General features: G+C 38.4%; 1 protein-coding gene across 6 annotated transcripts in view; it reads left to right on the plus strand.

Moving 5' to 3' along the window:
• Positions 1 to 14,221, plus strand: part of LOC126291962 (uncharacterized) — a 153,519-nt gene that overhangs the window by 114,115 nt on the left and 25,183 nt on the right. For all 6 annotated transcript variants that reach the window (XR_007551955.1, XR_007551957.1, XR_007551953.1 and 3 more), the window contains one exon: positions 13,581 to 13,732. Coding sequence is in view for 1 of the 6 variants with exons in the window: in XM_049985718.1 (XP_049841675.1) it covers positions 13,581 to 13,730 (150 nt within the window). In the remaining 5 variants the exon portion in view is untranslated. The remainder of the gene's footprint in view (positions 1 to 13,580; positions 13,733 to 14,221) is intronic.

Here is a 14,221-nt window from a genome sequence, read left to right on the forward strand (position 1 = left end):
TTCATTCTTGTTGTACTCAGTGTGGGGTATGTAGAGGATGAGCACAAAGGGAAAGATGACTTAGTTGTATGCTTTTTTTGTTCACTTAAGGGTGATTTCATCTTGAATCATAAAAGTCATGTCAACTCGTGCTCATGAATCTCTCTGGAAAAAAATATGTATTAGACCTCTATATCATAAGTGTTACGAAATGAAGTATTTTCATTTTATATTAATTTTTGTAAATGGCACAGCCCTTTGAAAAATGTATATTTTGTAAATAACTTTTAAAACAGCAGAGAAGAAAAAAGACCTAGTAGATGTTTTACATTATACCTCCCTCTTAGTATGTTGAAATTTAGTTTGACACCTACAAACTTACGTGCTTCCTTTAACTTAGAAATTTATGACAAAAAAAATAGTAGCGATTTACCACCAGGAGGAGGTCCTTACTCATTGGTCTGAAGATGACCACAGTTGTGGTCGAAACTGGCCACCAGAATAAATAATTTGTTATCAAGACTGTTTTTGATACTAGTAAAAAAAATTAAGTTAATTTTTCTACTTTTTTTTCTAATTTGGAAAGTCACAGAACGCTTTATTTTCTGTCTTATTACCAGATACTGCTGTTGTAATTATAAGCAGTCTCTTCACTGCTCCAGCTATCTGTATTATGTCAATATTTATCATTAAAAATGTAAAAAAATGCATTTTTATGAGTTTTTATGAATTATTTACTCAAAAATTACCATCCAAAAATGTTTGAGAATCACACAAAATATTGTTCGGTTAATATGTTACTGGTCAGTGCAAACATTTTTCTGTGTAAAGTGCTAAAAATTTTTCAATATTCTTGCATATTTCGCATCACTGAATTTCTAGTATAAAATATGCATTTTGTCAGCACTGTTTCCTGTGCCCTTCTGTTTATGACAAATGAGTGACAACTTGCACATATACCATTCAGTGTCGAGTTTTGTGTTTGGTTTGACTTTGTGTTAGATACCATGTTAGTGAGAAAATACAGATGTGAAAGAGTGAGGTATGTGGACCATGAAAAGAGACACAAAAGGTGGTGTTAAAGAAAGGTAAAAAACCCTTCACAGAGGTATTGCAGAAATATATTGGTCCTCAAGTAACTGTATTAGCATCACATCCATTTTGCAGGAATTGCTACACTCACTACAAGAAGAAGTTTAGTGAGAACTCACCTGAACAATTACCATCTCCTGAAGGTGAAACTGAAGAAAGCATTGCAGATGTTTATAATCCTGGATGTGAAGTTGTTGCTCGTTGAATGTTAGCATTTCTGCTGTAGCCCCTACTGTATCCTCCCTTAAATGTCCAGGAAAGGTTAGAAGAACAAGAAGAAAACAGTTCGTAAAAAGAAAGTGTAAGAAATTGAAACAAGTTTTGGTAATTTCCAAGAATGATTGCCTATTGAAACTGCGGGGTCCAAGCAGTATATATCGAAAGTGCAATTGTAAATCAATCATGCGACTCTGGTGGCGGGAGTGACAAGTATGTTTACGGTGGCCACTACAGCAACGACCAAAGAAGAGCAATACAAAAATATTTGTAATTACAAAGGAGATGACTTACCTTACTCGTCGTCAGTGTTGTCATCATGTGAAAGTCCATGTGATGTATGTGCTATGGGGACAATTCCGTTTTCTTTATAGCCTGGGTAAACTCTGCCAATATCACGCAAGAATATGGGTAGTGTGTGTCACATGCGTTAACTTTTCCTTACAAATATAAGTTGTGGAAATAGAGGTACTGAAACAAGTATAGTTCGTCTGTGTGTCCTGGATGCCTTTCTCTTTTAGTGGAAGACTTAACAGATTTCTATAGCTGCTCGATGTTCTGCGCGTGCACACCGGGGTCATCCAAAGAAACGAACTCTACAGAGTTGTTGACGAACTCGTGGTCAAATCCTTCTGCTTTGAGTGTCTTGTAGGGCTGAAACCCATCTGTAATGATTTTACTACCAGTCCGTATAAAGAATCAGATGCACTAAAGTGACCTTGCCTCTGGACAACACTCTGCCGGCGAAACACTTACGGGACTCTCTTTCTATACCACCAAATACCAAAATATGATCGATTTCAGTCTTTGAAGGTTGTCCTCTCTGGTTCTTCCTTCTAACTATGTGAGATTTGTCCATTTCAACAACTTTACTTTCTCCACCAATTGGTACACTGTCGTTGGTCACTGTCACATAACACACTTCTCTGCAAAAGCCCGAAATAGTCTCACACGGTATTAACAATAAGTCAGTTTCCGATCCTGTTGCCTGCAAGGTGTAGTCTCGAATCCAGCAAGATAGAAGAATTACACTGGTCTGGATGGATAATTTGGAATAGTGAAACCATGTATTCTTCCTGATACTCTTCTGTTTTCCACACTGTCCGCAATGAAATTTTAACGGTATTTCAGCTTCAAAACTCTTCGTATGAAGTTTTACACCACCACCACAGTCTACACAGTCCCTCTTTTCCTCATCCGGTAGTACTCCATATTAGCGACAAAAAGTCAAACTCTGGATAAGCATGGAATTAGATTTTTCCATTTGAGAGAATCTGCTGAAGAAACGTCAACACCAGATCTCCCACTCACTACTGACATAAATCATCTGGGTTTCCCTAGCAACTCACAAATAATTCACGGAGGTATGTAATTTAGAGCAACTAAGGGAATGATGGAAACAGATAAAAATGACGATCACAAATAATTGATCATAACACCCGCCTTTAAGAGTCACATGACTGATTTACAATTGCACATTCGATATGTTTCTTTTGGCCCCCATGACTTCAATAGGGAATCATTCTTGGGAATTACCCAAATTTTACACAAGCAACATTTTCAAAACTTTGTGAAATGTGCAATGTAGATGGACTTGATGCAGAACCTGAAGATAGTGATGTGTTCACGAAATGGGATGTATGGTTTCAAAACCAAATAGTGCTATCTCAGCAGCCACCTCTACTGAGAAGGTATAGTTACTGACACTGATACCAGGTAGCTACCCTAAGCAACAGATACAGCAATACATACCCACTTTCTCACATTATTTGATTTCATAAAATAAAGAATGAGAAAGATGGATGCTCAGATTATTACTGTGGGCACCCATTGCTAGATGAAATGCAGAGACCACAGTATACATCAAAGGACTTCATAGTTGGCCACTTCATTTCTTGTGTGTATGGCAATCAGTGGTGGGTGGGACAGATAGTAAGTGTCTCACAGATAGTAAGTGTCTCCTGCTAATGCTTTCAAATGACCTTCATCAAAAGATCAGTTTGCCATTCCCATTTGCCAAGTACTGCTCTTGTTGGATCATCCTTGTCCGTGTGCAAATTCAGCTCTGCTATACAAGTGCAATGAGAAGCAGAGAAAAAAATTATTCTGTTCAGCAGTGCAATGTTGATTGTTACATTGTAGGTAATTTTAATTTGTAGAAAGTCATGAAGAAGTAAAATAATGAGAGAAGATGGTAATAAGTTGTGAATAATACTACAAAAAGAAAAACATATGTAAATAATCTATATCTCATTTTTGTTATAAAATACTTTTGAACAAAATTATGAATTGTTTTCCCACTCACTTCTAATGTTGTAAAGTAATTATTTTGATTCATAAATACCACCTTTTCATGACATTTACTTAAAATCAGCAATTAATTTAAACAACTAAATAAAGTGTCCATGATTTTTTTTTACCTTGAGAGTGGAGCTAGGTCTATCTAAACAAAAATTGTCACATTTTGTACAGACAAGTATTGCCCACTCTTATTGTACATTCCCTAAGTACAGTGACAAACCAACATACCGTGAAATTTTCAGAACATTTGGGATGGAGGTTTTGGAGAAAATAATTTCTAAGTAACCAAAAAATTTCAGATTCTGTCATCTTTATGTACAAATATTTTGACAGATTAAGAATACCATGCATTATTGTCATAGCCGACAATTAGTCGTCCTTCATCTACATCTACATGACTACTCTGCAATTCACATTTAAGTGCCTGGCAGAAGGTTCATCGAACCACAATCATACTATCTCTCTACTATTCCACTCCCGAACAGCAAGCAGGAAAAACAAACACCTAAACCTTTCTGTTCGAGCTCTGATTTCTCTTATTTTATTTTGATGATCATTCCTACCTATGTAGGTTGGGCTCAACAAAATATTTTCGCATTCGGAAGAGAAAGTTGGTGACTGAAATTTCGTAAAAAGGTCTCGCCGCGACGAAAAACGTCTATGCTGTAATGACTTCCATCCCAACTCGTGTATCATATCTGCCACACTCTCTCCCCTATAACGTGATAATACAAAACGAGCTGCCCTTCTTTGCACCCTCTCGATGTCCTCCGTCAATCCCACCTGGTAACGATCCCACACCGCGCAGCAATATTCTAACAGAGGACGAACGAGTGTAGTGTAAGCTGTCTCTTTAGTGGACTTGAATATTATCTATGTGGTCCTTCCAACTGAAGTTGTTCGTAATTTTAACACCCAGGTACTTAGTTGAATTGACAGCCTTGAGAATTGTACTATTTATCGAGTAATCGAATTCCAACGGATTTCTTTTGGAACTCATGTGGATCATCTCACACTTTTCGTTATTTAGCGTCAACTGCCACCTGACACACCATACAGCAATCTTTTCCAAATCGCTTTGCAGCTGATACTGGTCTTCGGATGACCTTACTAGACGGTAAATTACAGCATCATCTGCGAACAGTCTAAGAGAACTGCTCAGATTGTCACCCAGGTCATTTATATAGATCGGGAACAGTAGAGGTCCCAGGACGCTTCCGTGGGGAACACCTGATATCACTTCAGTTTTACTCGATGATTTGCCGTCTATTACTACGAACTGCGACCTTCCTGACAGGAAATCACGAATCCAGTCGCACAACTGAGACGATACCCCATAGCTCCGCAGCTTGATTAGAAGTCGCTTGTGAGGAACGGTGTCAAAAGCTTTCCAGAAATCTAGAAATACGGAATCAACTTGAGATCCCCTGTCGATAGCGGCCATTACTTCGTGCGAATAAAGAGCTAGCTGCGTTGCACAAGAGCAATGTTTTCTGAAGCCATGCTGATTACGTGTCAATAGATCGTTCCCTTCGAGGTGATTCATAATGTTTGAATACAGTATATGCTCCAAAACCCTACTGCAAACCGACGTCAATGATATAGGTCTGTAGTTAAATGGATTACTCCTACTACCCTTCTTGAACACTGGTGCGACCTGCGCAATTTTCCAATCTGTAGGTACAGATCTATCGGTGAGCGAGCGGTTGTATATGAGTGCTAAGTAGGGAGCTATAGTATCAGCGTAATCTGAAAGGAACCTAATCGGTATACAATCTGGACCTGAAGACTTGCCCGTATCAAGCGATTTGAGTTGCTTCGCAACCCCTAAGGTATCTACTTCTAAGAAACTCATGCTAGCAGATGTTCGTGTTTCAAATTCTGGAATATTCCATTCGTCTTCCCTGGTGAAGGAATTTCGGAAAACTGCGTTCAATAACTCCGCTTTAGCGGCACAGTCGTCGATAACAGTACCATTGGCACTGCGCACCAAAGGTATTGACTGCGTCTTGCCGCTTGTGTACTTTACATACGACCAGAATTTCTTCGGATTTTCTACCAAATTTCGAGACAATGTTTCGTTGTGGAACCTATTAAAGGCATCTCGCATCGAAGTACGTGCCAAATTTCGCGCGTCTGTAAATTTTAGCCCATCTTCAGGATTTCGCGTACTTCTGAACTTTGCATGCTTTTTCCGTTGCCTCTGCAACAGCGTTCGGACCTTTTTTGTGTACCACGGGGGATCCGTTCCATCTCTTACCAATTTATGAGGTATGAATATCTCAATTGCTGTTGCTACTATATCTTTGAATTTGAGCCACATCTCGTCTACATTCGCATAGTCAGTTCGGAAGGAATGGAAATTGTCTTTTAGGAAGGCTTCTAGTGGCACTTTATCCGCTTTTTTAAATAAAATTATTTTGCGTTTGTTTCTGATGGATTTGGAAGAAATGGTATTGAGCCTAGCTACAATGACCTTGTGATCACTAATCCCTGTATCAGTCATGATGCTCTCTATCAGCTCTGGATTGTTTGTGGCCAAGAGGTGAAGTGTGTTTTTGCAACCATTTACAATTCGCGTGGGTTCGTGGACTAACTGCTCGAAATAATTTTCGGAGAATGCATTTAGGACAATCTCGGAAGACGTTTTCTGCCTACCACCGGTTTTGAACAAGTATTTTTGCCAACATACCGAGGGTAGGTTGAAGTCCCCACCAACTATAACCGTATGAGTGGGGTATTTATTTGTTACGAGACTCAAACTTTCTCTGAACTGTTCCGCAACTGTATCATCGGAGTCTGGAGGTCGGTAGAAGGAGCCAATTATTAACTTAATTCGGCTGTTAAGTATAACCTCCACCCACACCAATTCGCACAGAGTATCTACTTCGACTTCACTACAAGATAAACCACTACTGACAGACACAAACACTCCACCACCAATTCTGCCTAATCTATCTTTCCTGAACACCGTCTGAGACTTCGTAAAAATTTCTGCAGAACTTATTTCAGGCTTTAGCCAGCTTTCTGTACCTATAACGATATCAGCTTCTGTGCTTTCTATTAGCGCTTGAAGCTCAGGGACTTTTCCAGTGCAACTACAACAATTTACAACTAAAATTCCAACTGTTCCTTGATCCAAGCACGTCCTGTAATTGCCAAGCACCCTTTGACATTGCAGCCCATCCCGCACTTTCCCGAGGCCTTCTAACCTAAAAAACCGCCCAGTCCACGCCACACAGCCTCCGCTACCCGTGTAGCCGCCAGCTGAGTGTAGTGAACTCCTGACCTATTCAGCGGAACCCGAAACCCCACCACCCTATGGCGCAAGTCTAGGAATCTGCAGCCAATACGGTCGCAAAACCGTCTGAGCCTCTGATTCAGACCCTCCACCCGGCTCTGCACCAAAGGTCCGCAGTCGGTTCTGTCAACGATGCTGCAGATGGTGAGCTCTGCCTTCATCTCGTAAGCAAGACCGGCAGCCTTCACCAAATCAGATAGCCGCTGGAATCCAGAGAGAATTTCCTCAGATCCAAAGCGACACACGTCATTAGTGCCGACATGTGCCACCACCTGCAGCTGGCTGCACCCTGTGCTCTTCATGGCATCCGGAAGGACCCTTTCCACATCAGGAATGACTCTTCCCGGAATGCACACAGAGTGCACACTGGATATCTTCCCCTCCTTAGCCGCCGTATCCCTAAGGGGCCCCATTACGCGCCTAACATTGGAGCTCCCAACTACCAGTAAGCCCACCCTCTGCGATTGCCCGGACCTTGAAGGCTGAGAATGATCCTCTGAAACAGGGCAGGCGGCTGCATCTGGCTCAGCCAGAGACAGTGCCTGAAACCGGTTTGTCAGACGCACCGGGGAGGCTTTCTGATCAGCCTCCGGGGACGCCTTTCGCTGCCTGCCACGCCTTGGAACGACCGAGTATCCACGTTATCATTTCTCAAGACTATTAACATCCTGTGATTATTTATATTTTCAAAGTATAGTTCTGAAATTTGCAAAAAGCGTAGTTTATTTTTCAAAAATGGAAAAAAGCTCAGAAGTGTGTATGTATCAATCATGTCTCATAGTATTGGGAACAATATCGTGGGGAGGAAAGTTACCACTCACCATATAACAGAGATGCTCAGTCGCAGATCGGCACAACAAAAATACTCCCACAATTAAAGCTTTCTGCCATTGGCCAAAAGATAGGACAAATAAGAGGGGGAGGGGGGGGGGGCAAATACACTAGGAGATTGTGTACAGCTTAAGGCAATATAATAGACTGTACTGAAAAGTATTACTGACATTCATGTGCATTTGCACTTTAAATATGAAGAGGCATACCTGTTTTGTAAAGCATGTATTAATATACTGGAGCCGTATTGGCATCATCAAATGCTAAACACAAAATCAGTGCCAGCATCATATCATCAAATATACATAAATAATAGTATGTGCAAGAGTCATCTTGTTCGCAGCACTACTGTTCCACACAAACTTCCGTACAGTGGCCACAGAGTGTTTGTGTTGCAACTTCGCCAGATATCGTTAGTGTAGGCATACACATATTGTTCAGTGATTAACCTTATGATGTAAAATAGAGGCAGCTACAATCAATAAAGTCTGTAATGGGCTTACAAAATGTGATAGGCATTACAGTAATAAAAAGCAATTCAATAAAACACAACAAAAGTTAGATTATTAAAAAGGAAAATGGTAAGAGACAGTAATTGACATACACTCAAGTGGCATTATTATTATTATAGAAAATGAGATAAATAATAAAAATTTTCTGTGCACACAGAATAATATAAAAACATTCTGTAAATGATGTCATGTGCTCTTACATCAGTCTAAAGAAATGTATTGAAAACAGCAGGCACATTAGCACTACACACAGAAAATAGAACCAGTAAAGAAAGAATGAAAGCCATTCCTATGAAATGTAACAGCAAAAAGTCCCTGCAAACAGAAAAATGTTTTAGGAAATCGGATGTTAGATGTTACTTTCAGCTTAACAACACCCAAAACTGATATTAAAACATAAACTGAAAAGGGCATATGACGAATTTTATGGCCCTGGAGTACACAGGATTGTTTGCAGTAACTGTGACAAGTATATCAGTCAAACAGGTCGCTCTTTTAACATAAGGTTTAAAGAACATTCACAGCCACGGAAGAAAATTGCTTTGGTGGCACAGCATTTATCTGAAACTGGTCATTGTGTAGGCTATGTCGAGACTAGTATATGTATACTCCACAGGGTGAAAAAAGGCCAAGCTCTTAATTTGTTAGAAGAGCTTGAATTTATAAAAAGGAAAAAACAAGGGCCAACAAAAGTGCTTAATTGGCAGAACGATTTCGTGCCCAATGCCTACGTTGCTTTGTTTTCAATGTCCTACTTTAATTACTGAACATCTCTGTTTTATATATCTTGCTGAAAGTTTTACCTAGTATATAGTACCTTACACATTTACTTCGTTTTCTTACGTTGTGCACGTAACTCTAGTGTTTTCTTGTTCCTTCTCTGTTTATATAATATACTTCATTAACTAGGTAATCTTGCTCACGTACTGGTACAGGCATTGATCATTGTTTTCTTGGAATTACGTGCCACAGGGTGCGAGAGGCTCTCTGGCGGTCACGTTCCTCTAACTTCTCGCTTATGTGGCATTCTAGCATTAGTGTTAACAGAGGGTCCTGATTAAGAACTCATTCTGTTTTCATTCATTGGGTTTCTGTAGCTGTTTGTTTTGTAATTTTTATATTATTCTGTGTACTTCGAAAGCTGTTTATTATTTATCTCGTTTTCTGTAATAATAATAACGCCACTTGAGTGTATGTCAGTTACTGTCTCTTAACTTCTTCCTGTTTAATAAACTAACTTTATTTAATTGCTTTTTATTACTGTAATGCCTCTTATATTTCGTAATCCCATTGCAGACTTAATTGATTGTATCCCCATTTATTTTACATTGTACAATTAATCGTTGAAGAATATGTGTATGCCTACAGTAGCGACATCTGGCGAAGTTACAACCCAAACACTTTGTGGTTTCTGTATGGCAGTTTGTGTTGAACATAATTTCTGTTGACAAGGCGACTCTTGTATATACTAGTATTTATGTATGCCGGTGCTGATTTTGTGTTTAGCATTTGATGATGCCACTATGGCTCCAGTATATTAGGACATGTTTTTATAAAACAGGTATGCCTCTTCATATTTAGAGTGCACAAATGCACGTGTTTGTCAGTAGTACTTTTCTGCTAGTGTGTGTGTGTGTGTGTGTGTGTGTGTGTGTGTGTGTGTGTGTGTGTGTGCGTGCGTGCGTGTGTTTTTTTTTCCCCCCCTAGGCTGAAACTGATAGTCTTATGACAAAAAAATTGTGACCATAGATCTGAAGTGAAGGAAATGTATTACTTTTGGTTTCTTTATTACGATTTTTCAGTTTTCTCTTTCGTTATGACGTTTTCACAAATACTCTCATTTAGAGAGGTCTGTAGCGTTTTAACGAATTGTCAGAAAATCAAAATATTGTAGTTTTGGGCAGATATAATGTGGAACTTCTTTCAGCAAACTTTGAAATAGTGATGTGACACATTCACTGTTGACTTGTATGATTTGACATGAAATTGCCCTAGAGACAAATAAGTGTTTGAGTGAAAAGCAGATAGGATTTAGGTAGCATGTCGATTATGTTGCGGGAAGTTGAGAAGATGGAGGCAGATTTTGAGAACTTTTGACAGTCAGTGATGTAGTTCATTTTATCTGATGAAGAATACCTTACGAACTGCCCTGTCCCAATTTTCATCATATGTTTAATACTTTTCCAGTCATGTTTCCTAAGCCCCTGTGAGAAAGGTTGGAAAACAGAAAAAAAGTACCTTTGAACATTAGATTTTAACAAAGTCTCTAGCAGCTTTGAATGTGTTTTGTGTTTTGAATGTGTTAAATCACTGGTTCGAGTGTCACTAGCAGCAACTTTATTTAAATTCTGTTTCAGTGCCAAATTGCAGTGTTCATTAACAAATATAGAATCATAATTTTTAATCAAAATCTCATTTTTTTTTCAGTTACTAGTCACATGAAAATAAATTACAATATAATTGACATGTGAAATGTCTGATTAACAAATGAAAAAATGTTCATTAGTAATATGGTTCAGTGAATAGAAATAAAAAAGGTGATATACAATCAAACCTTGATAGAACAACACTCATGTGATTCTGAAAATGGTATTGTTATAGCAGGATTATTGTAATGATGAGCTTTTGTTAATAGTGACTACTACACAACTGTACCCTAAAGGTTAGTGTATACAGTACTGTAGTTCTTTTCTGATGATAAATAACAGAAACCCAATTTGTTCACTCCATTTATTAGTAGAGTATCCCACTCTGGTGTACAGAAGAAGTCACTTATTTTTATTTTTCTAATTCCCTTGTGAATGTTATCTTTATCTCCTCTAATGAAATCTGTTCCCCTGAAATCCTGGGAGTTGAAGATACTACTTACTGAATATTTTTCAACTGGCCTATTAGCTCCACCAGAGGAGAAGGATTTGCAGTTATCACATCACTGTCATCGTCAGAATCTTCGACAGGTGAATTACCTATTACCTCTTCAGTGATAGTCATTGATGTATGCTTCAAACACCAATGCCTCATTATCTGCTGACATGTATTCAACTACTGGTTCATCTGTGGTTTTACCGGTTACTGCTAAATATATCTCGAGCACTTTGAACATCATCTGGCAGTTTTTCATCCACCATAACATTCTCACTGTCATCTCCACTTTGGGAATTCCCAGGAACTAGCAGTCTTGTCGTGAGCCTGTTTCACTTTGAAACTGCATTGATTGTCCAACTTTCTTTCAGTGTTTGTGATCATGTATTGAACAAGATGTGAAGGTATTTTGTTTTGAAGTTCTTAATTATGCTCATCTCAAGTGGCTTAAGGATGGAAGTACAGTTCAGGGGGAAGTAGCATAGCTCTACAGTCTTCAACGCTGATATGCTGTTACACTCACAATTATCCACCAACAATGCTGTTTTCTTAGTTTTACTTGTAGTCTCTTTATCGAGCAGAAGTATCCACTCACTAAAGCAAGCAGATGTCAACCATGCTTTTCAATTTGCCTTGAAATTGACTGCAGTAAATGAAATCTTGTTTAGGGTAACGAAAAATACAAAATTAATCTTGTAGAGTACTGTACTGTATGTCCCTTTAGGCACATTCATAACATTACAGCTGAAGGTACTGATGAATCAACTTACAAATTAAAGGAGGATAAAATAAAATGTATGTACTCTTGCCTGGTAAGCTTCTTAATTTTTTTTTAAGCATCAGGGATTTGTTGATCATCCTGTCACCAATTGTGTCAACTTAGGTGTCCCTCAGACATTGCTACAAAGAAGAAATGTTAGATGCACTTTAGAGTGCTTCCCTCCTTTACATTTTTCTTCTCCCAAGGCCGTTGTCTTCTCTAACATCTGCTGTTAAACAATCCTGTCTCATCTGCATTGTACATGTTTTTGGGACTGTATGTGTCCACCAGTTTACACTTGGTGTTTTTCCGTCAACCTTGTGCGTGACCTAAAGTGCTGATTTTTCTTCGCCTGAAATCACTTTAAAAATGATGCCATGTGTTTTAAAATCTCTACAGCTCTCTGTTACATACCTTAAAATTAGAACCACCAAGAAACTTGACGAATCTAAGGCTTTTGACATACCAGCATTAATTGATATGTTCTGCACTTCCACCTCATTGAACCACCACAGTGTAGCACCATTCACATCATTATCAGCAGCTGTCTCCATTCTTTTTCTTTAATGGTTAAACTTGTGACCTACAAAACTCTTCAGTTCCTTTTTGTATCTTAAGGAGTGTAGCTAACATTGATTGTGCAAGTCCACACTTCCTTGCTACACCTACCAGTTTCATTCTATTATCAATGTCTTTTAAAACCTCCATTTTTTGTCTGTAACTTTAACTGTTTTCGAGTTCCAGCCATTGTCCAAATCGTATTAGTCAAGTTCAAACCATATTTACATCAACTTGGAAACATTCACAGATTGCAAAAATCATAGAAATAATATATGAGCCCAACACAACACTTCTGACTGCAACTCAAGCTTAGTAACATTGATATTGGTTCAAACACAGGAGCTCAATGAGTTTTTCTATTTGCTGCTCAGCATAGCTCGCCTGCGGCTATATGCAATTCGCTACCTGCTCACTGTGAGCACAGTATATAGCGAATCTTCTGAAAACACACAGCTCAAGATCAAGAGGTTTAACAAACAATATATACCATTGTAGTGAGATTCTTAGAAGCAGAAAATAGTAAGATACTCAAAACATATCTTCGTTATAACAGGGTGTTGCTAAAATTACTCCATTATTGCAATGAAGGATAATTAACTTAGAAAATATAGGTAATCAGACTGGACCATATAAAATTATCACTTCACCCAGGTTTATTGTTGCATTGATAATTGTTGTACTTAGGTTTGACTGTGTTTTTTTTTTTTTTTTTTTTTTTTTTTTTTTTTTTTTTTTTTTTTTTTTAATTTGATGTTACACATTGTTCCATATAGTTTTAATTTATTGAGGATACTCGCATTTTACAAAAGTGAATTGAAATTGGAACTTCACAAATATGAGATTTATATAATGTGCACTCAGCCTCCAGAGACTTTTTAATGGCCAAAATGTTTTATACTCAACAGCACTCAGATATCTTTGAACCTCGGCAGGAGGTTTTCTTAAGACTTGTGTCATACAGTTCTAGGAAACTGATGTGCTAGCACTGACGTTAGTGTTAGTTTATGAAGAAAATAAGATGGGCAGTTTCTAAGGTTACCTTCTGAGACTGTTTTTTAAACATAAAATTCCATAAACAAAAATGATGGCAGATTTAAGGAAAACAAACAATCGTAAAAAAAAAAATCTACATTTCCTCCTGATGTAATTTGTCTTTTGCCAACAGAAGACTATGAAGAAGAGGACTTTGGTGATGGAGCTCATGGAGTCAGCAGACAACCATTGGTCACGTGTACGTAAGTCCCTATTACACCATAGGCGTGAGAACTGCAAACAGAATGAAGAAAACATTGTCCCTGACACAGACACAGATTGAGAGTAAGTATCCCAAATATTCTTTATATGAAGACCACCTTTCCAGTGCGACGTCTAGATGGCACTGTAGATATGTGACTTTCTGTTGTTTTAAAATTTGTCATTTATTATTGTCATACCAATGGCAGTTTGGAAATTTAAGAAATTAAGAGGCACAGTTGTCAGCCAGTGCTTAACATCAGGACATGAAATGTGTAGCACTGCCGTTGGATTTAAATACAAGTGAGAGAGATGCAATTTACTAGTACAAGTCAGTTTCCCACTTCTACCACAGGTAGCAAAGCATATGTTTCTGGAAGCAGCAGCATGTGCGTGAAAGAGTAATGATACAGTATGCGCTAACAGAACTTCCTTCTTCATAGTTACAGTTGAAAATGAGGCTCACACCATGTGTGAAGTGCTGTCGGTGATAAAGCTTTGAATGCATAGGTCATAGCACTAACTGAGGTTCATTGTCAGCTGTGGCAGGCCTGTGGGCCTAATGTCATGTGC

The sequence above is a fragment of the Schistocerca gregaria genome, chromosome 9, assembly GCF_023897955.1.
Source record: "Schistocerca gregaria isolate iqSchGreg1 chromosome 9, iqSchGreg1.2, whole genome shotgun sequence".
In the NCBI taxonomy this organism is placed as follows: Eukaryota; Metazoa; Arthropoda; class Insecta; order Orthoptera; family Acrididae; genus Schistocerca; species Schistocerca gregaria.